At 55.0% G+C, this 22,780-nt stretch overlaps 2 protein-coding genes across 4 annotated transcripts in view; one reads left to right on the top strand and one right to left on the bottom strand.

Annotated features, from left to right (window-relative positions):
• ZBTB7A (zinc finger and BTB domain containing 7A) overlaps positions 1–14,413 on the top strand; it is a 22,341-nt gene extending 7,928 nt beyond the window's left edge. For 2 of the 3 annotated variants that reach the window (XM_080382291.1, XM_080382293.1), the window contains exons 2-3: positions 6,898–8,105; positions 12,514–14,413. In XM_080382291.1, the coding sequence (XP_080238417.1) occupies positions 6,913–8,105; positions 12,514–12,967 (1,647 nt within the window). In that variant the 5' untranslated portion in view covers positions 6,898–6,912 and the 3' untranslated portion in view covers positions 12,968–14,413. Of the gene's footprint in view, positions 1–6,600; positions 6,802–6,897; positions 8,106–12,513 lie in introns of all 3 variants that reach the window. The other variant, XM_080382292.1, reaches the window with a different exon arrangement.
• LOC308061814 (forkhead box protein L2-like) lies at positions 14,334–22,689 on the bottom strand. Its single transcript, XM_080382332.1, has 3 exons — positions 19,755–22,689; positions 19,277–19,449; positions 14,334–19,188 (listed from the first exon to the last, which is right to left on the bottom strand). The coding sequence occupies exons 1-3, from the start codon at positions 20,031–20,033 to the stop codon at positions 18,966–18,968; spliced, it is 675 nt and encodes a 224-aa protein (XP_080238458.1). The 5' UTR covers positions 20,034–22,689; the 3' UTR covers positions 14,334–18,965.
• Positions 22,690–22,780: the final 91 nt, after the last annotated feature.

Genomic DNA, 22,780 nt, shown 5'->3' with positions numbered 1-22,780 from the left:
CTGCTGAATTACCCCCAAAACCTGTCCAGGAGCTGCTAGGCGATGTGTCACCTTGATGAGAGGCTTGGTGGTCATTCCTTCATAGCCCGCTTCAATATCCGAGCTGAAACGCCGGTGTAATGTGGGCTTGGGGCTTCTTCATCCAAATTCTTCAATGCAGCTCTTCCAGCCCGATTTAGATTCTCTGCCAAATATATCAGACCTACGCAGGCTTCTCTGAATGAGCACAGGATGCAGCCGTTCCTGAGCGAGGAAATGGCTGGCTGGTGTCTGGGGAAGGGCTGTCCTTGCTCCACCAGCTCTGCAGAGCTGCCCCTTTTGGCCGGCCTGAGGAGCAGAGGGTACCACGGCAAAGCCAACGCTTGGCACCACTCCTACCTCTGAGGTGCTCTGCTGTGGGAGGGGATCATTATTATTTTAATAGGAAGGAAAATCAAGGTTCTTTATTACTTGTGGTCGTTAAAGTTCCCATGATGCTCATTGAGAGTCCGAGGGGCGTTCAGTTCCAGCACTCCATCCAAACTTCAGTGGGAGCAATTAGCAGATACTCTTCCTACCAGAGTTCCCTTGGCAGTGGCAGCAGGATGTGGGATTCTCCTTTCCTGTCTGAACTTCTGTGCTGCTAAATTGTTGTGTGTCCTGCCCCAGAGACTGTTGTTTCTGTAGTGTATTAGGTGGTTCTTCCCTGTCGATACACAGCTCGTAAAGTGCTTTGGCTCCTCTAAGATGAAGGATGTGGTGCTGGTCCGGGCTGAAGGATCGGTGGTTGGTGTATCTGCAGGTTTTTGGGTAGATTTCCTTTTACCTTGGGCAGCTGCTTGGTATGAAACAGTCCTAGAACAAGGGTTGACTTGATGTTGGAGCTTCCTGTGCTGCCCAGGTATATATTTCTAGACAGTAGGGAGAGGCAAACCTCCCTGGCAGGTCAGACCTGGCAGTGGCAAGGAAAGCTCGAGCTGTTTTGCTTACCTGATAGTGGGGCGAGTTCATCGAGTTGGACTGAGAGGAAGGGTGGTTGCTGTAACTGAGGAGCTCAGGCTACCTTGTCAGATACTGTCGCAGCATCTTGGTTGTTTTTCCACTTCACATTAAATTTGAGATGTTGGAGCGGGATGCTCGGAAAGCCTCTGGTCTTTGGAAGGATCAGAACAAAGCGACCACCCCGCTTTGAGGAACTGGCGGAGTGGTGGTTTGGTCTGGTTGTGTGAACAGGAGCCCAGTGCCTGCTTGGGAGCCAACTGAATCCTCATGATGTGGTCAGTCTCGTTCTTTAGATGAGCCTTCATGTCATAAATCCAGCAATTAGAGCTGCGGTAACAGAGACTCTGCATTGACAGCTCTGGCAGAGGCACTGGGGAATAAGATGCTCCCAGAGTCGGTGCCTTCAGACAGGGATGTGTAGGGGGCTGGAGGGCATCCCGTTCGCAGAAGACAGAGCCATATTGTCCACAAAGAGGCCACAGATATTTGCAGGATGCACGTTCTGCTCTGATCTCTTCACTTCAATAGCTGCGTGATCTTGGTCATGCCATATGTGTCCTCTGGTCTTTTACCCCAGATGCGATATTCAGTCAAGATAAAGGAAAGCTTGAATTTGCTCTTTTTGCTGTTGATGGCTCAATTACCTGCTAAACACAAAGGATTTCTTCCCATTGCATTATCAAAAATTTAGATTTATTAAAAAAAGTCAACACGCTTTTAGTTTATCTTAATTTATTCATCCAGTGCAGTTTGCTTCTGTGGATGTGGAGGGTCTTCCTCTCGAGAACATGCATCTGTTTTGCAGGTCTACATAATTCAGATAGCTTGGTGCTAAAGTGCCGACAGCGCATTCCTTTTAGAGAGCAGTTGAATTTTAATAGCACCATAGAGTGGTTGAAATAGAGACTTCTCCCAAGCAGGCAAAACACCCTCCCTCATTTCCTCCTGCCTACCATCTTCCCACCTTTTTGGCTTTCTGCTGCTGCGTGCTAGGTGTGTTTCCCGAGGCCTCTGCATAGTTTAGGGTGGATCCTGGGCAGAGGGAGACCTGCTTGGGCTTGTCCTTGGGTTGTTGCAGAGCTTGGTGTCAGCAGAGATGATGGCTCATGCTCCAAATGGCCAGAGAGCTGCGTTTTATCTCAAGGGATCCAGGCTTGCAGATACGTCCATGCAGCTGGAAGAAGGAAGGGGGGAACTGGGATGATTGCTCCCAAAATGTAAAGGGAAGAGACAAGGACTTGCATTGTGTGACCTATAATTGGGGTGAGCTATTCATAGGGAAAAAATGCCCGTTTCTCCAGTCGGTGGTGAGTGAGGGCTAGGATAATGTTTGGGCCTTGGGCAGTAAACCACTGACTTTTTCTTTTTTTCTGTATAGCAACATTATTTTAATAATTCTTTTCTAGCACACAGCACAGGGCTGCTGCAGAGTCTGCCATGACACTGTCATATGTGCGTTTCCTCTAAGAAATAGGGGATAGCAACTTGTGAGCTCCGTTCCTCGGGCACCTTGAGCTGCAGGAGGCCAAATAACCACGTGTCGTAGCCCAAAAGGCAGTTATTCCCGGGAAGCCTTGCGCTGTGGGTTGTAGCAGTGCCCTAAAGCCATTTTGCCCTGCGCTGGCTGGAAAAGGCGACGGTGATTTTTCCCTTTGTGCCCCGAGCAGGTGCCTGGTGTTGCTCAAGCTTCTCATCTGTGCTGCTGGAGTGGGTGGCACCTCCGCGGGAGAGGAGGGCCCTGCCTTTGTAAAGCGATTTGGGATCTTTTCCGGATGAAGAGCACATTGAAAACATTCGCTGTTACTGGCTGACCAGATGTGGCTTAGCTCTTCCACCCGATACCTGCATATTTGATAGCCCTTCTAAGCTGCTCAGGTTCCTCTGTTCGCCCAGCTAAATTTTAAAGCAGTGCAAAGAAGCAAAAGGAAAAAAAAAAAGAAAATCCCACTGAGGTTATGCAGAAAACTAGTAATTAAGCAGTGTTTTGTCAGCACTTTTGGTTGTGATCACATCTTAATGTGGTCGTCTCATTTGAATGTAAATGTCAGATTCCAGAACTCCTGTAGGAAAGCGATTGGGTGACATCCCACTGGACTCGAGGTGAGTAAAGTGCAAGGTCAGGGGTTTCGGTTAACGCTCTGTTCTGCTCTTCTGTAGTTCATCTAGTAGGTCTGAAAGGAGCAAGTTGATAACTTGAGCTTAAGGAAAGAAAATAAGCCTTTAGTGTTGAGGAGCAGCATCAAACTGCAGTTGGCTCCGGTGCAAAACCAGTCAGATGTGGAATGACCGAGATTGCTGCAAGCAGCGTCCTGGGGAGGTGGAGGGGGCTTCCATTGCTCACGTGGCGCTCAACACAAAAAAAAATCTGTTTTTTTCTGCCTGGAATCGGGCTGACCTGGGGAGCCGAGGCTCAATTGCGTTGGTATTTTGGAAATGCAGAGCGGGGCTCAGCACCGATAAAAGCGACGTTAGCTGGGTAGTTAAGGATGCAGGTCGTGCTACGCCAGGTTTGTAAATAAATTTGAGAGCTCCGGTATTGTTGTAAACTCACCCCTTTCGAATGGACCGTATTTTAAGTTGACTGTGACCCCTCGGCTGCTGCGAGTTACATGTGAGAGCGATCTCTCAAAACGCAGCCGCTTCGGGGTGAAATGTGGCATCTTTGCAGCCCTGCAGAGACGCGCAGTCTGGGACACCAAGTGTGTAATGCCTTTTCGGCGGGCGGAGGGTGTAGGGAGAGAAAAGAGCTGCCTGGGAAATTTAGGTCAGTAGTTGAAGCTCCCCCTTGGTGGCCCATTCAGACCTTATTCTTGCCAAGGAGGGGACTAGCTGGTGGTTGTGCCAACGGCTTTTGTCACTTGTCACCTGGTCGTCGGGACCTTTCCAAGCAGATTTCACCAATCCCTCTGCCGTGGTGTCGTGCCCTGTTGCTGCACCTACTGCAGGCAGGCAGTGGGGTGGGTTTTTTTGAACCTGTAAAGGTGGAAGGCTCTGTCTCTTGTTAACTAATCCCCAGACTTCAATACTCTGGCTGTTCAGCCCCCTGAAAAGGGAGCAGGGTGTGATTTGTGCTTTTTTTTTATTATTATTTTTTTTTATTTTAAGGGCTGTGTCTCTAGCCACGGCCTGAGCGTCCGGGTGCCGAAGCTGTTCCTGGGGGGCTCAGGGCAGCCTCTTTGCCCCTCGACGTTCTCTGCCGCTGCAGATGAAGGACACAAAGGGCGTGTTGTGCGAGGAGAATGAGTTGCGAAGTTGTACAACTTTCCATGCCAGCCCTCGGCAGTCTCATGACCCTGCAGCCGTTCCCACACTGTCCGGCCGATTGTCCCGGCCCCCTGGCCGGGGGGGTGACCTTGCCTGCACGGCCTTACTTGCTCCCCCAGGCCCCCTCGGTCCCCAGAGCCAGGCACCGTGGCCGACAAAGCCCGGTTGTGTGGGTGATGAAGCTTGACTGTCCAGAAGACTATTGCCCAAAGCTTCAAAATGCTTCATGCAGCTCAAATTCTCTTTAGAGCAGCGGGGAAAAGCTTTGTAAAGCATCTAACCTAGAGGGGAAAGGGGTGGAAGGGGTGCTCTAATCTCACTTTTCAGGACCAGGAGGCGTTGCAGGGTGGGCAGAGGTATCGGATCCGCTTTTCCAGGGAGCGGTGTGCCTCAGCGGCTCAGGTTGGGGTGTTTCAGGGAGCTCTGGGATTGCCGTGGTGGGAATGGGGCAAGCGATGCCGAGGCAGCGGAGGCCTCCCCTGGTGTAGCCCAGTCGCTCGGGAGGCCAGGAGGGGTCCCTGGGACCACCTGCCAGTGCAGAGACGCGGTGACCTTGCCAAGGTCACGCCTGAAGCCAGTGCCTAAATTTGGAGTGAGTCTTGGTCCCCAAGCAACGCTCAGCCGTCAAACAGCCTTTTCCTCCCTGGCAAGGACCCCTTATCTGAAAGCCCCTTGAAATAAGAGCTTTGAGTTCAAATCTGCCCCTGTGGGAGCCCAGGAGGCGGCTCTGGCGTTGGTGCCCTTGTTCCAGGTGTCTCGGGAAGCCGCCTGTCTTGGGTGCTTGGTCTTCGTGGTAGGATTTGTGCCGGCTGCCTTGTGCATCCAGCCCAGCTCCTTGCGTTCTTCCCTCCCACCCTGACTCCCCCATCGCGTTTGCATGCTGAGCTTCAGGTGTTACTGTTCCATATCGAGGGGTTTGTTTCAGGCTGGTGTTTCACAGACTCAGAACTGCCTTCTGCCTTTTCTTTGTATTAAAGAAAGTGCAGAAATTCCTTTTTTCCCCCTTGAATTAATGAAGCTTTTTAAAAATAAGAACTACTGAGAAATCTGCTAGCAAGTGCAGAATGGGGGTGGGTGTGTGTGTCGGGAAGTGAGCGTTGTTTTGCAACCTGGTTGCTAGCTCCCCATGCTGTAACATGGTGCTGGGAGTTGCTTCCTGTATAATTACTTCTGTTCTGGATGTGATCCTGACTCAGCCAGCCCCCTGCTCCGTCATGTGGGGCAGGCCACTTCCCGCTGTGCCTCAGTTTCTCTATCTGTAAACTGGGGACTTTGATACCGTGCTTGTGACAAGGTGTTTTGTGAAGCAAATTATATATGCGCGGATGTCTTATCTCCTAACGATCCCCATGCTTGGGGCGGAGGCAGCCGATTTATTGATTTATAGGCAGAGAGCATCTCTGCTGCCAGCAGTATGTGGGTTTACTGCTTGAGATGGAGAGCAGGGAAGTACTGTTCTCGGTTTTGGGGATCCGAAGACTGGGCTTGGGAGAAGTTGAGGGGCTCTCGTTCAAGGCAGGCAGCATGGTGAAGCTGGGCAGGTTTCACTCTTGCCTGGGTTTGACCCCAGTGCCCTTCTCCCGGCGAAGGGGGATCCTTCCCGAACGGAGCTGCTCGGTGCACCCTGGCTTTTTCAGCTCTGGAAAGAGAGGGGATGAATTTACAGTCAGGTGGCTCCGTTTGTGTTGCGCTAGCATGTCAGGAGTGACTGACTTCTTTATCTTTTCCCAACCAAACCCTCGGTGTTGGAAAGAACTGCTGCTTCTGCTGAAAGCCTTGAGATGCAGGGAGCTGGTGCCAGGTCTGCTGCTGGTGCTTCATGAGACCAGTCTCCTTTCCCCTCTGGCCACTGCAGAGGCTCCTGTTCCTGGGCACGGTGCGGCGGGTGCCTTAAGTTCTAGCGTTGAAGCTCGTCTCTCTGCAAAACGCCCTTAGCAGCAGGCTGGGGTGGTTGGTGTCGCTCTGTTCCCGCACACCAGTGCCCTCGAGTGCTGGGCTTGCTGGTGTGCCCTTTCCAAAGGATGCTGGCTGCCAGCTTCTGAGGTGCCTGCAGACCCTGGGACCCCAGGGACAACCAACGGGAACAGTTTCCCCAGCAATTACGTGATTGTACCAGGAGTTGGGCTGCGCAGAGTGAGGCTGAATGAGCAGGGGACCTTTCCGGTAGAAGTGGTGGGAATGGGAAATACTCCCAGAGATGGACTGGGGTACACTGGTGAGGTTCAAGCCGCTGTAGCCCAATGCCGGGCATGCCTGCCAGCTTGGTCCAGATGCTGCCTGGCTGTATTACCTCTGGTCCTTGCCAAGGCTTGCTTACTCTGGCCCAGATTCGTGCTAATTCAGCTGTTCTTCCAGCCTCTAGCTTGAGAGCACCTGGGCTGCATTTCTCCTCCTTCCCAGCGTGAAGATAAGCACGGGTCCATCCTCGCCTGCCGATGGAGGCATGTCTTAGATGCCAGGCAGGACAGCGGGCCTGGCGGTGATGTGGAGGGGTGCAGAGGACGTGTGAGCCGGTAGCTAGTGCTCGCTGCAGAGCGCGCTGGCGTCAGTGGACAGGTACCTGCTCTCTGCTGGGAGCTTGCCTGTGCGCTGTGATGCCTCCGAGCAGCCAAGGCCCCTGTGACTCATTGCTCTTTCCTTCTTCTCTCGTAGCCTTTTGCGTTGAAGATGGCGGGTGGCGTGGACGGCCCCATAGGGATCCCGTTCCCCGATCACAGCAGTGACATCCTCAGCAGTCTGAATGAGCAGAGAAACAACGGGCTGTTGTGCGACGTGGTCATCTTGGTGGAAGGCCAGGAGTTCCCCACCCACCGCTCCGTCCTGGCAGCGTGCAGCCAGTACTTCAAGAAGCTTTTCACCTCAGGGTTAGTGGTGGACCAGCAAAACGTGTATGAGATAGACTTTGTGAGTGCAGACGCCTTGTCGGCTCTGCTGGAGTTCGCTTACACCGCAACCCTTACTGTCAGCACTTCGAACGTCAATGACATCCTCAATGCTGCCACACTGCTGGAGATCCCGGCAGTAAGGGATGTTTGCACGGATCTCCTGGACAGGAAGATTCTGGCCAAAAATGACCAGATGGATACAGTAGATCAAATTGATCAAAGGAACCATCTCAGAGCAAAAGAGTACCTGGAGTTCTTCCAGAGCAACCCTGTCAATGGCCACCAAGGCAGCTTTCCGTGGACCAACCCAGAGTTGAGAGACCTTCAGAGACTGAACTTCCGAGGCCAAGAGGAGGAGGAGGAGCCGGACTGCAATGGCATGGACTTCTACTCGCAAGCCCCTCTAAACGAAAGACCAAAGGTGAATGACTGTGATCCTGACAGCAACCCAGCCATGTGGCTGGACAGAGAGGAGGAGGAGGCGGTGGCTCCTGGCTCTCTATTTTCACCTTCTCAGAATGGACATTACAGCAGCCGTGGCCTGCCCACACCGGGAGAAGAGGAGGGGACCCTGGGGGGGCCTCTGGACCAGCAGGAAGCCGGCGACTCCCCCAGCTTCGCTCCTGCTGGAGCGGACACAGAGGATGATGCGAGGGAGGTGGATGGCTTGGCCGCTAGTGCCCTGCTACAGCAAATGATGAATTCTGTGGGGAGACAGCAGCTCGGGGAGGATGACCGAAAGGATGATGATGGGGTCATGGATTATTACTTGAAATATTTCGGCAGTTCGAATGAGGGCGATGTGTATCCGTCCTGGTCCCAGAAGGTGGAGAAGAAGATCAGGGCAAAAGCATTCCAAAAGTGCCCCATCTGTGAGAAGGTGATCCAGGGGGCTGGCAAGCTGCCGCGCCACATCCGCACCCACACCGGGGAGAAGCCCTACGAGTGCAACATTTGCAAAGTCCGATTCACCAGGTAAGGAGTGGGCAGACGCTGCGGGCGAGGGGACTGTCACACAAAACCAGCTCTTGGCTTTCCCTGGGGGCTGGCGCAGGGCTGGTCTTGTGCCATTTTATCTTGCCTGCTCAACTAATTTCCATCTTAACAGGTGAGCTGGATATATGGAGGGCCAGAGTTTGTTCCAAAGAGATGAGCAATTTGGGTGTCTGATCCTTGAGATGTCTCAAGGAGTGTGGCTTGATAGCCAGTGCCGTGCTGTCCTGGTGTCCTCAGTTGCTGAACTCTGCTGGAAACCTGGCCAGACCCGGGCTTCTGCTGAGGCCAAACGATGTGGTTGATGAAATGGAGCTGCAGCCCTTGGTATTTCCATCGTGGCCAAGGCGACTAGGGTTGAGGCGAGAGTCGTTTAGAAATGGCTCTGTGGGGTGACAGAAGTGCTGCTGGCTGGCAGTTGGGTTGGGAAGAGGTTGGACCTTGCACTGCTTGTGTCATCTCTCAGTAAACCGTGATGGGCTGAGCGATGGCTGCCCCGAACAACACCCCCCGGTGCCTTGGTTCAGCTCCCCGGGGGCGTTTGCCTCAGCCCTGTTTCTAATCAGGGTTCCTCCGCTCCTTCCCTCCACTGCGGGAACGCTGAAGAAAGGGGATATTGTTCGGATTCCTCCGGTTCACTCGAGTCCACGCGTTGCAGCGCCGCCTCCTCTCTCTGGTCTCTGCGGCTGTGATGGCTGAGCTGGGGTGGGGGTCCCAGCCCGGTGCCCCCCTGGCCCTGCTGAGGGGCTGCGTGGGCTGCCTGGCAGAGGAGCCAGACTGCCTGCTCTGCCTGCTGAAACATTCCCAGTTTCACCAGTGCCCACTGCTCTGCTGCCAGGGCCAGCCCTTCCCCAGAGCCTCGTCCTTGAGAGGGGGTCTATGGGGCTGTGCCCCGCTGTGGGCAGTCTGGGGTGAAGCCTCTGGTGCTGGGACATGGGCAGGAGGCTGTGTCCTGCCCCCGGCGCTGCTGGCCCCCTCCCCTCGGTGCGCCATGGCCGTGGCCGCACCCAGCCCCACGTTGGATAGCTGAGGAATGCAGATAATGGCGGGGGCAGGATGCCAGCCCTCCGCCGCTCCCCCAGCACCAGGCCCTGTGCCTGGGCCCTGCCACGCGGCACCTCCCTGCCCCGTGCCGGATCTGTCCCGCGTGTGTCGGGGCCCCTGGGTGCTGCGCACACAGCCCTGTGCAGGATCCGGCTGCCGCACCTGAGCGGTCCAAGGTCCTCACGCACCCGGGAGCTGGAAGATGTGGAAATGCTACAGGGTCCCTGGCAGCCATCGGCCTTGGGGGTGGCGGAGAGGGGAGGCGGGGGGCTTTTTGGGAGAGGAGGGCGGTGGGGTAGTGCCACCTCGTCGCTTTGGCGATCTCGGCCTCCTCCTGTGGGTTTCGGATGGGGACGTGCTCCTGGGCGGGCCTGGCATTGCAGAGAATGGGGTGGAAGCTGCCTCCCACCCCCATAAACAAGGCCCTTTCATCCTACACCCAGGCTGCGCTATTTTCCAGCTAAGCGCTACCCCCTGCTTCTTCCCCCAGCTGCCATCTGGGCATGGGGAAGCCCAGACGGGGACGGGGAGCTGTGCTCAGCCCCGCTGTGCCCCATTGCCTGTCTCACCCCGACAGCGGCTGCTGAGCTCGACTCTGGTGTTTGCAGTGGTTGTGGAAGACCTTCCATGAGCCTGCTGCTCAAAGTCCCGGCTGGTTTCCAGCTCCTTCTGCTCTCACCTGGCTCTCTGGGGGTGCGTGAGCCTCACTCCCCCAGCACAGCCTGCCGTGGGGTACAGCAGAGTGTGATAAACCCAAGCTGCTGGCCCAGCTCTGCTCTGGGGGCTTCCCAACAGCGATGTCAATGAGTTGCTTTTTGCTGCTTCTCCCCCAGCACCCGGGCTGTGCTTGAAGCCTTATCTCAGAGGCTCCCAATGCAAGAATGGGTGCAAACCTGACCGAGCACTCCATCATCCTGATTTTTCCCCTCGATTTTACCATTATTTTGCATTCCTTCACCATGCTCTCCTTCCCCATCCTCATCCCATCCCTTGACAGCGTATTGCTTGAAAACAGATCTCTTCTCTGTGCTGTTAACGAGGCCGTGCATCCTGGTGGGCTGGGGAAGCCTGGGTGCGGGAACCCTGCTGAGCAAGGAGCAGTCCCTGCTCTTGAAGGAGCTTTTGGGGTAAAGGCAGGAGGAGGAGCCAGGGCTGTTTTGCGTGGGGTGTTTCCCTGCCACCCCCTCCTCGCCAGGTGGGGACCAGAGCCCGGCGGTTTGTGCTGATTTTTGCTTGCTTGTGCTTCCTGGTTCCTCGGTATTCACGGGGGAGGAGTGGCAATGGCATTCTTAATCTTCTGAAAGAAAGGCAGAGTGAGTCTATAAAAATTATAAATACTTATAAAATTATATATATTATAAAATTTTATTTGAAAAAAGCTGTTTTGATGTGCTGCTGCATGCCACGCTGCTTGAAGCAAGGCCCACCTTCCCAGCTCCGGTGGGATCTGCATTAAAACCAGAGGTGGACACAAGGGCCTCGGTGTTTTGATCCTTCCCGTAAGGTTCAGAGTTTCTGTGGCATCGTGCTGCAGAGCTTCCCCCGCCCCCCCCGGGGGGCACAGGCAGGGGTGGCTGTGCTGGGGGGGGGGGCGGGGCACGGGGCTGGCATCTGCCTCTTCCATGCGGGAGAGCAGCGAGGGATGGGGCCAGATCCACTTGGGCAGAGACGAGCGGTTCCCTCGCCCTCCGCCGGGCAGGGATGGTGCTCCTCGCTGCCACCACGTGCTTTGGGCCTGATTTTTTTTCTCCTTCAGGAAGAAGCGAGATGCTGTGCTCACGTGGCCTTGTTGGCCCCCAGCCTGGCTGCTGCAGCTGCCCTCCCCTGGCTGCAGCGAGCTCGGCAGTGTGGGCCCTGCCACGGCCACCCAGCCCCAGGCCAGGCGGTGCTGGGCCCCATACTGGTGCTCAGCCCTGTACTGGGCGATGCTCGGCCCCGTACTGATGCTCAGCCCTGTGCTGATGCTCAGCCTTGTACCAATACTTGGCTCCATACCAGGTGATGCTCAGCCCTGTGCTGATGCTTGGTCCTGTACTGGGCAGCGTTCAGCCCCGTACCGATGCTCAGCCCCATACCAGGCAACACAGCCCCGTACTGGGTGACACTCAGCCCCATATCAATGCTCAGCCCCATACCAGGCGATGCTGAGCCCCATATTGATGCTCAGCCCCATACCAGGCAACGTGCAGCCCTGTGCAGGGCAGTGCTCAGCCCTTGTACTGTTACTCAACCCTGTACCAGGTGATGCTCAGCCTCATGTCAGTGCTCAGCCACTATCCATGCTCAGCCCTGTACCATGCGATGCCCTATATGGATGCTCAACCCTGTATCGATGCTCAGCTGCATACCAGATGACGCTCAGCCCCGTACTGGGTGACATTCAGCCCCATATTGATGCTCAGCCCTGTGCAGGGCACTGCTCAGCCCCATACTGGGTGATGCTCAACCCCGTACAGATTCTCAGCCCTGTACCAGGTGACACTCAGCCCCGTGCTAGGCACTGCTCAGCCCTATACTGGGTGATACTCAGCCCCGTATCAATGCTCAGCCCTGTATCAGGTGATGCTCAGCCCCATATTGATGCTCAGTCCTATATTGATGTTCATTCCCATACGAGGCAGCACTCAGCCCCGTACCAGGCAAAGCTCAGCTCCATATCAATGCTGAGCCCCATATTGATGCTCAGCCCTATATCGATGCTCAGCCCTGCATCGATGCTCAGACCCGTACCAGGCAACGCTCAGCCCCATATCAATGCTTGGTCCTATATTGATGTTCAGCCCCATATCGATGCTCAGCCCTGTACCAGCCGATGCTCAGTCCCGTACTGATGCTCAGCCCCGTACTGATGCTCAGCCCTGTACTGATGCTCAGCCCTGTACCAGCCGATGCTCAGCCCCGTACTGATGCTCAGCCCTGTACCAGCCAATGCTCAGCCCCGTACTGATGCTCAGCCCCATACCAGTCGATGCTCAGCCCTGTACTGATGCTCAGCCCCATACCAGCCAGTGCTCAGCCCCGTACTGATGCTCAGCCCCATACCAGCCAATGCTCAGCCCTGTACTGATGCTCAGCCCCGTACCAGTCGATGCTCAGCCCCGTACTGATGCTCAGCCCCATACCAGCCAATGCTCAGCCCTGTACTGATGCTCAGCCCCATACCAGTCGATGCTCGGCTCCATATCGATGCTCAGCCCCGTACCAGTCGATGCTCAGCCCCATATCGATGCTCAGCCCGGTGCCGGGCACTGCTCAGCCCCGTACCGATGTTGGACCCCGTAGTGGGCTCCAGGCCCAGGGCAGACCCCCAGGCTGACCTGCCCCCCTGTCCTTTCTCTCCACGCAGGCAGGACAAGCTGAAGGTTCACATGAGGAAGCACACGGGGGAGAAGCCGTACTTGTGCCAGCAATGCGGCGCCGCTTTCGCTCACAACTACGACTTGAAGAACCACATGCGCGTCCACACCGGCCTGCGGCCCTACCAGTGCGACAGCTGCCGCAAGACTTTCGTCCGCTCCGACCACTTGCACAGGCACCTTAAAAAAGATGGATGCAACGGTATTCCATCCAGGAGGGGCCGTAAACCCCGGGTGAGAGATGCTGGGGATCTGCCTACCACCCCTACGGGGAACCCCGAAGATGGAAGTTTTCAAGTCGGTGGGGAGAGTCAAGAATCAGAGGACACCCTGCAGAGGGACGGCGAGGAGCAGCAGCACTTTGAGGATAATTCAAATAATGAAGCATCAGGATTGAATGTAGCAGGAGGGTCGTCTGAGGGTAACACGCAAGGACTCTCCTAAACCAAAAAAACAGAGTGTCACAAAATCTAGTTAGTACTTTTCCTCCGATTTTTCTCTTTAAAGATGTTTCTCTCCCTTTTTTTTAAAAAAAAAACAGAAAAAAAATATATATATATTACGTTTCCAATCTTCCCATCGTAAGCAGGGCTCCCCCAAGGATCCCTCAGTAGCCAAGGACCTTTTCTTGGAAAGGCAGACGCTAGGAAGCACGGGGTGGGGATGGAAAGTGGCTCTGTCGCATGGAAAAGAGCTTCCATGTAAATCCAAAGCTTTATTTTGTGTCCAAACACACGTTAAACAAAAAACAAAAAACAAAAAAAAAACTTATTTCAGAGAGAGATCTATTTAAGGAAAAAAAAAGCAAAAATCGAAAAAAAAAAAAAAAGTGGTAGGAGCAGAAGGGCTCTTTCAGGGCGGGCGGTACACGGTGCCTCGGAGGGCCGGGGGAGCAGGGCAGCCTTCCCCCCTCCGCTTTTTGGGAATTGAAGCTCCGGTGGCATGAGATGTTGTGGTTGCTGCGTCCCGGGACAGAGGTGGGTCGTTTTTTTGGGGTAGGGGGTGCGGGTCCTTTCCACCAGCCCTGGTGCGAAGCTGAATTTGCCAGAGAGGGGAGCCGACAGCCGTGGGTCGGTGTAGAAAATGGCCCAAAATTGCTGAAAATTGCCTAATTGTGTGAGTGGATGAGCAGGATTTTGCAGGGCTGCGGTCAGCAGCGGGTGGCCGACACGTGGGGCTGGGGACACCGGGCGCTGGGGACACCGGGCGCTGGGGACACCCGGGGCTGGGGACACCCGGGGCTGGGGACGCTGGCTTGGCTGGAGCACCTGCCACCACACCAGTGCATCCATCCCAGTGCCCATCCCTGCATCCATCCCCATCCCGGGGGGTGCGGCAGGTGCCGGGAAGGGGCTGAGCTGGACCTGGCACAGCGCAGATCCCACCGGGCCCTTCCCAGCACCCGCCCCCCCCGGCAGAATTTGGGTCTGGGGGGGGAACACCACCCCCCCTCCTCCCCCCAGTATATTTTAGGCACTGAGTCAACGCAGCAGTGTTCCCGCACGCCCCAAAAGCGCCTAAAAATGGCAAATTCCTTCTAAAAAAGGTTATTTGAGGTCTCCCTTAAAGGGGCAGGAGACCTTTGGGCAGGGGGGGAGGCGAGCTGCAGTGGCCCTGGCTCCCCCAGCCCCCATTCCCAAATTATATATATATATATATATATATATATGCTATATGGCTCTAGAGGCGGGTATATAACCCTCGGGGTTAGCAGAGGATAAGAAAAGGCACCTTTCAGCTGGTCACCTGTTTTCTAAATGCACATTTTTAAATGAAAAAGAGATTTTAAGCCCTTTTATTTTGAAAGCACTTTTTAGATTCTCTTCCTTTTTTTTTTTTTTTTGGTTTTGTTTTGGTTTTTTTTTTCCTTTTGGTGTTTTGTTTTTACTTTCAAAGCAAGAGCAGGTTTGGCCGAATGTATTTTGGAGAGGGAGTGAGAGGGGAGTGTGTGCTGGGGGGGAGGGCTGAGTGGTGGGGGTGGGGAAGAGACGGATGTTTATTTAATGCAGAAAAAGCAATAAAAAATAAAAAAAAAACCATGCTAAAAAAATAAAAAAAAAAACAAACAAAGAAGTCTTAGCACTTTGCAATGGAACGGGTACTTTGAGATCACTTTATCTTAATTTAAAAAGCAAAAGCAAAACATGTTTACAAATGAAAACCAACTTCTACGGAAAAAAAAATATTATTAAAAAAAAATCCTAAATTTATTTTTGTAAGAAAAATGTGTATATATATATATATATTTAAAAAAGAAAAACAAAACCATAGGCAGAATCCAAGTTATATTTCATGGAGTAATAAAAGCCGCAAGGTGTCCAATGGGAGGAACGATGCTAATTAGGTTCTGTGACATGCCCTGACACCAGACCCTCCGAAGTCATTGCACTTCACGAATTAAAAAACAAAAAAAACCACGGAAGCTTGAATTTTAGGCAGGAATCATGGGGTTTTGTTTTGGTTTTGTGTATTGTTCATTTTTCCCCACACCCTTTATTATAATTTTTTTTTTATTATTTTATTTCTTTGATGTTTTCTAGCCAGTGCTAGTCCAGACGTCTCTCCCACCCACCCCGGAGCCGGGGGGGGCCGTGATGCTCCCCATGGGCTTCGCATCCCTCCCGGTTCCCCCCTGGGCCGGCAAATTCAGATTTGGGCATCGAATCCTCCTGGGAAGGTGCCGGAGGGACTCAGATCCAGGCCGGCAGCGGGGGCTCTGCGGTGGGGAGGGCTCAGCAGCAACCCCCCCTGGCGAGACCCCGGCCGGGCTGAACCTTTGTGTAGCACTGGCTAATTCTGGCATATTTAAAAAAAACAAAAAAACAAAAAAACAAAAACCAACAAAAAAAATTAAGCGTGGATTTGTAAATAGACATTTACTTGAGGTTCTTTATTGTAATCGGAGTTGTGGTATCTCTTTTCTAGTTTGTGTTAATTTTCTCCCTGGTTTTTCCACCCCCACCCCCAGCTCCTCGCTGCTGCTTCCTGTCCCCCCCCCTCCCCCCCCAGCCCCAAAGGAGCCTTGGAGGGTTTGGGGGGGGGTCCGGGCAAATGGGCCTCTGGCACTTGGGGGGATAAACCCTGTGGCTTCCCTGGGCACCCCTTGGACAGTGGGGAAGGGGGGGAAGGGGGGCACAGAGGGAAAAGGGGTAAAAATAAGGGGGGGAGGGAGAGGGAAAGGAAAAGGGGAGGGGAGGGAAGAGAGGAAAAAAAATGAGGAGAAAAAGAAAAAAAGGGGGGGGGGGAAGGGGAAGGGGGGAAGAGAGGAGAAAAAAAAAAGGGGGGGGGGAAGAAAAAAAGGGGAAGGGGGGGAGGCAAAAAAAAAGAAAAAAGGGAAAATGGCACAAAAAGGAAGAGGAGAGAGAATCAGTCTCAGGATTCCCCATGGAGAGAGCGTCTGCGACACCCCTGTGCCCCCCGCCCTGCGCCCACCCCCCTTCCCTGCTGGCAACACTTTAGCACAAATTTTAAGTTTGCACTAAAAACCAAACAAAAAAAAAAAAGCAAAAATCCCCCGACCCCATCCCGCTGCCATCGCCTGCCTTAACCCCCAGCCCCGCAGCAGCGACGAGGCCCCCCCGCAGCCGCTCCCCCCACCCCAGCTCAGCATCGAGAGGTGGTTTTTGTTGTTATTGTCATTATTTTATTTTATTTTTAATTCAGGTTGTGATAAAGTGTTGCCAAAGATACTGCTGAGTTACGCCAAGTTGGGAAAAGAAAGAAAAATAAGAAATTATAATAACAACAAGAAAAAATGTGAGGGGGGGGTCAAACTGAACAAGGAAAAAAAGAAAATTAAGGTTTTTGGTACAAACGAGGCAAAACCAACGCCGCCCCCCCCCCCCCCCCCCCCCCCCCCCCCCCCCCAGTGTAAGGGCAGTGGGGGGAGCCAGTGTGGGGCTCGGGGCTCAGCCTGGGGGTCCTGGCCCAAGACACCAGGCAGGGTTGGGGTGTCCCCCTGCCCCCAAAGCAACTGGTGATGGTGGGGGGACAGTTGGGGTTTCACCTGGCTACTTTGGGGTTTTGAGAGGTGGCAACGGGGGGGGGGGGGAGCCTGCAGGGGCTTCACCCCCTCCTGGGGGCTGGGGGGCTATGGGGAGGGGGGACATTCCTTCCTGCCCCCCACGCTGCTTGTAAAGATGCTGCATCCAGCCCCCCAGGTTGTGCCCTGCAGCCCCCCCCCATCAGAGGGACAGCGGGGGGGGTCCTGGCCCCCAGGCTGGGCAGGGAGAGGGGGGGGCTTGTTCTTCCATAGGAAAAGGGCTTATTTCTTGCCCCCCCCCCAATTCTCCTTCAGCACCCACCAGTTAGTGCCCCCCCCCTTCCACCCCCATGTTGGGGCGAGGGTCCCACCGGCAGCTGGGACAGGCCCAGCCCCCCCCTCCTCCCCGGCCCCATTCGCCTATTTAAAAAGAAAATAAGAAAAAAAATTATATATATAGCTATATATCATATCTATTTATATTTTCGATTTATTATGAAAAGTTTTATTTAAATAAAGAGGAACACTTTTTAAAAAAGAGCAAATCACCACGGCGTCACAGGATGGAGCTTTCTTGCGGGGGGGGGGGGGGGGGGGGGAGCCGGGTGGGCCGTACCAAGTAGCAAAAATGCTGCGTTTAAAGTTGTGTTTTCTAAAAATTATATATATATATATATACACACACACACACACACACCGAGAGCTTAAACTTCTCCTGGGGTGGGGGGGTCACGCGTGTGCCCGAGCTCTGCCGGGGACCCAGCGAGGATGCTCAAGACGGGGCCACTTCTATTTTATTTTTTTTCTTTTTTTCTTTTTTTTTCTTTTCCTTTTTTTTTTTTTTTTCTGCGTCTTTATATATAATCTATTAAAGAGATTCTCTATCTAAAGCACTCGCAAGGTTTCAGCGGTTTTTATGTGTAAACTACTTTTGTGGTATATCTGGGTAAAGGAGCGAGGCGAGGAAATTAAAAAAAAAAAAAAAAAAGCACAGAAAAGACATTCCATAGATTGTAACTTTGATAGTTCTTTATAAAGTGTGGGAGACGAGAGGAAAAAAAAAATTAAAATAATAAAAATTGCACTTTGGGGGGGGCTTTAAAAAAAAAAAAGAAAATAAACTATATATTAAAAATACACACGCAGCCGTTTGGTCTTCTTGGAGGTGGAAAAGCTTATGGAGGGCGGCAGCGCCGGGGGCTTGGCTCGGGGGAGGGGGGGGCGGGTTTTCTTGGGTTTTGTTTTTTTTTTTCCTTTTTTTGGTGTTTTTTTCCCTTTTTTTGTGGTTTGGGGCTGGGGGGGCTGTGCTGGAGGGGGTGACCCACGGCTGCAGGGAGCAGGCGGGGGGGTGGCCCTGGTTTGGGGGTGTCTGGGGGTGGGGGGGCATTGGGGGGCAGCAGTCCCAGGCGGTCACCGTGCCTCAGTTTCCCCAAATGGAGCAACTATCCCCCCTTGTAAAATAATGGCAAAGGGCGGGGGTCCCACCACCCCAGCGTGGAGTCGGGTGCCCCCTCCCAGTCTGCCCAGTGCCCCCATGGCCGGATCGGGCCCCATTAAGCTGCTTGCGGGGGGCTGAGTCGGGGGGGCGGGGGGCGGGGGGGGCTGTAATCGCGTTTGGGCAGAGATTAGTGCCGGGGCAAACGCCGGCCCCCAGATGGCCGCGGTTTAAGGGGCCTTTGGGGACGGGGTTTGGGGTACACCCCCCCACCCCCACCCCGGTGGGGACCGGCTGCAAACGGGGAAACTGAGGCAGGTGGGGGGGGCGACACGACCGGCAGCACCAAGGGGACCCCACGGTCCAAAGCCCCCAGACCCTGCTGCCTCCCTGCACCCCAGCCGGGGGTCCAGCCCCGGGGCCCCCCCAGCCCCCCCAGAGGACACGTCCAATGTTAACGGATTAATTAGTGTCATAAGCTTCCTAGTTTTCGGGAGCGCGAAGAGCTTTGGGGGTTTTATCTCCCGGGATTTAGTGGCCAAGTCGTCGTGCTTAGTGAGACGCCCTAATGCCACTTAACACCTGGGAGCCGCGATTTTCATTAAGGGCGTCAGGGACAATTAGTAAGAAAATAATTAGGGCAGGGGCTGCCGCTGGAGGGTTTAAGCCCCATCCATATGTGCCTGAGCCCACGGCGGGGGGGCTGGGACCCCCTTTCCTGGGTGATGCTGTGGGGGTGGGGCTGGCCCTGATGGGAGAACAGGGGGCAGGTGGTCCCCCCTGGGGTGCCCCTTGAAGGCTGGACCTCAGGGAGGTGGGGGGGGGTCCCCACTGGGGCATGGGGATGGGGGGTCTCATCCCAGCACATTGGGGTTCACTGGTGATGGGGGGACACGTGACCCTGTGACTTGGGGGGGGGGGGGGCTGGGCTACAGGGCAGGTGACACCTGCAGAGTCCCTGAGCGGGAGCTGCCCCCACCTTTTGGGGGGGCCCAGATGGGCAGCCCCCAGCCCTGGGCCAGGGGCTACAGGAAGGGGGGCCGGGGAAGGAGGGGGCCGGGGCCCCGGGGTGCGGGGATCCGGCCCCAGCCCCAGCGCGGGGGCAGGCAGCGGTGGGGGGCTGCGGGCAGGGCAAGGGGGGGCAGTGCGGGCAGGGTGAGGGGGGGGGCGGGGGGCGGCGGGGGACAGCAGGGGCAGCAGCAGCCAAGGCCGTACAGGGCGTAGGGGTGGTAGTAGCTGACGTTCACCCTGCGAGGGGAAAGAGAGCACCAGGGTCAACCCTGAGCCCCAACCCCCGCTGAGGACCCCCCAGGTCCCCCCCAGCCCCCCCGCTCACCTGCGGACGCGCCGCCGGGCCCGCCGGCGATGGTAGTCCCCTTTGGCGAAGTCCTCCAGGTTGGCGGGGTGGATGGCCCAGAAGTGGCCTTTACCATTGTCGCTGCGGCCGGCCTTGACGAAGCACTCGTTAAGGGAGAGGTTGTGGCGGACACTGTTGCGCCAGCTCTTCTCCTGGGCCGAGAGGCACCGTCAGCCATCGCGCCCACCTCGTGCACCTCCGGGACGTCAGTAGGCACCAGAGTGAACGGTGCTCGACCCACCTGGAGAGCCCAGCCCCCCGGTGCCGCCTGACGCTGCCCCGGTGCCGGCGCACACGCGCTTTCCCAGTGGATTGGGGTCAGCAGAGACGTGGTGAGCCGACCCCAGCTCCGTCCCGCACCCGCCCCAGCACCCCGGGCTCAGCTCCCTGCTGGGCCACCCCAAACCACCGACACGGGGGGAACCCCCAGCCAAGGGCCCGGCCCCGGCGCCCTCACCTTGTTCTTGAAGTAGGGGTAGTTGTCCATGATCCACTGGTAGATGTCGGAGAGCAGCAGCTTCTTCTCCGGGGAGGAGAGGATGGCGGTGGAGATGAGGGCGATGTAGGACTGCGATGGCTTGTCCCCGGGCTCCGGTGGGGGCCGGGGGGCGGCCGGGGGGCTCCGGCCAGGGGGCTCGGGGCTGTGGGGCGCCCCGTCACCCCGCTCCGCCAGCAGGGACTCAATGGTGAAGGAGGCCCCGGGCGGGCGCCGTCCCCCGGGCACCGTGTCCCCCATGGTCCCCGCGCCGCCGCCAGCTGCAGGGGAGACCTCCTGGCCCGGCCCGGTAATTAGTGCAGATTATAGCGTTTGCTAATTGTGTTTTCACAAACGGGCTGCTTCGCAAAGCAGGCTGTTTATCTGGCAAAGCCCCGGGTTTAGCGGGATTTGGACCTTTAAGCCTCATAAATAAAATGATTAATCCGCTGGAGGTGGAGGAATTCGAAGTGGCACCGAGGTGCCGTGGGGACGGGCCCTCGCTGCACCCACCTCGGCCCCCGCTGCCCCCCAGTACGCGGGGGGCTGTGGGGGAGCGGGGGGCTGCCCTGGGCCCCCCCTGCCCCATGCACAGATCCCCCCCTCCGGGCTCACGCACCGGGGAGCTCCTGGGGACCCCGGGGACAAATCCCAACAAGCCGACACTGCATTAAATGTAAATCTTTCTTTTTATTTAACAAACACTATAATTTGAACTTTGAAGAATGTGTACTGAGGGAAAGAAAAATAATTTTCTTTTTGTTTTTTCTCTTCTCTTTACAAAAAAAGAAAAAAACAGGATATAAGAAAAAACATATGTACAGGAAGAGCTGGCCAACTCAAACAGAAAGCAGTAACAGAAGCATGATGTTTCCAAACAGTGGCTTGGCCTGGAAAATTTAAAGCAATTAAATTAGAATACAAATATTAGAAAAAACTGGACTCTAAAGCTACTGTGCAGCCAGGGATGTGAGCCACAGAACTTTATACAGTAAAACTTAATTTTTGAGCTCTACCCAGGTTTTTGTTTTAATCCCCCTTCCCACCCCCGTCCCCATTTAAACCTGAAAACATATTGCTTACACGCAAACAGAAAAAAAAAATAAAAAAAAAACCAAAAAAAAAAAAAAGAGAAGGAAAAGAAAAGCCTATGTCGGACAAATAAGGGTTTCTCTGTGGGAGCAAGACTGGAAACAGCAGGAGAGCAAGGGAGCAGCGGCCGTCTTCTGCCTGCTGCCCACTCCCCCGGCCGCCGGCCGGACACCCTCGCAAGATGCCTGGGGAGAAAGCGTGGGGCTTTCTTACCCCCCCCCCCCACCACCACCTCCTGCCTTCCATTTTTCATTTGCCGAGATAAAATGTCAATGGGCAGGAAGGGCTGGGAGTGCGGGATGCTCCCTCTGCCCGGTGCCCTCCCGCGGTGGGCAGGGGATGCAGGATCCCACCCCCGCGCGGGAGAGACTGGGAACTTGGAGGGGAATCCTCCAACATATGCCAGGTCACAGCTTCCTGCTCAACAGCATCCAGAGGGTGATTCTTTGCTTTTGGGCAAGTCACTGACAAGGATTTTTAACAGTACTGGGTGGACCTTGGTGGCTTTTCTGCTGATGTGAGATCGGCCCTGCTTTTGCTTTTTCTCAATCGCAGGACGAGCGCTTTGGAAGCGCCGTCGCTTTGTTTCTGCCACATCGCTGCCGTCACAGGGACGTGCCAGCGGCCGGGAGGAGAGGGCCGAAGGGAGGCCGAGGTGCCAGCAGGGCCGCCCCTGGTGACACCAAGCGCCCCTCGCTGAGCTCGAGGGTCTTGCTGCAGCATGGCCAGACGCTGCTCAGGCAGCCTCAGCTGCAGCGATGCCCCTCACGCTGGGCATGGGGGCATTGCTCCGGCTCACCACCCGTCCCAGCGGCACGGCAAGAGGCAGAGGCCAGCTTCCTTCCAACGTTTACTCTCATCCACGGATCAGAAAAGTCAGCAAGGTCCAAAGCAAAACAGTTCAGAGGCGTTAGCAGAACAGCAGAGCTGCTTACGCAAAGTTAACTACAAAAATTCTCTAAGACAAAGTCAAAAAGGTTACCGTTTGCAAACTCAAGAACAACAACATTTTGCCATCAAGAGCATAGCAGTAGCTTTGGGTCTGGGACCAAAGTCTTGAACAGAGAAGTGGAAAGTCCAGAGGCTGTTAACGCGTGGTTGCAGGGCTCCACGCATCGTCCCTCGGCTCTGTCCTCAACACCCTGCCAACAGTGCCGCCAGCAGCGCCGGTGCCGGGCCGCACACTGGTTCGTGACTGAAAGAAACCTGAATTGGAGTTTACCGAGGTAGTTGGCTAGAAACTGAGATTCCCCCACCTGGCATTTTCTCGAAGGCCCAAGCACCCCTCGCCCCCCACCCCGCTCCTCCTCACGTGCCAGGTGTCCAGCTGTCCTGCAGGTCACTGCCACCACCTCCAGAAACAAAGCCTTCCAAAGAAAAGGGAATGCGCAGCCCTTTTAAGTCTTCAAAAACACCAAGTTATTGCACTTCAAAAATACAACAGATTTGTGGTTCGAGCCCTCCCCACCCTCCCCATGGCTTCTGCTCAACTAAAACGATTCACTACGCACAATTTCTACATTACCTTCGGATTAGGTTTAAAAGATTCAAAACGTGTCTCTTTACATGAGGTGCAGAGCTGCTGGAGCTCCTATCTAGAACAGTGCGGTTCCAATCGTACATCTCTTCCCTCTCACCCCGTGCCCCCCGTCCCCACCCCTAAAAATCCCCCTCTATGCTTGCTGGGTTATACAAACCTCCCGCACCCACCCACCCTTCTCCGGCCCCTCTCCCCGCTCCCCCCTCCCTCCCCACCCCGGACTCACACGTCCAGCAAAAACTTTAGATTAATTAAGGAATGGTTATTTAACAAGACGATAAAAATGCACACAGCTTTGGAGATGCACGGGAGTTAGATGTCCTGTAGATCTGCAGGTGAACTCCACCCATCCAAACCGTCCCGGGGAAGGGCAGCG

Source organism: Falco punctatus (genome assembly GCF_963210335.1).
Source record: "Falco punctatus genome assembly, chromosome: 4".
Classification (NCBI taxonomy): Eukaryota; Metazoa; Chordata; class Aves; order Falconiformes; family Falconidae; genus Falco; species Falco punctatus.
This window is presented reverse-complemented; position numbering and strand designations above follow the sequence as displayed.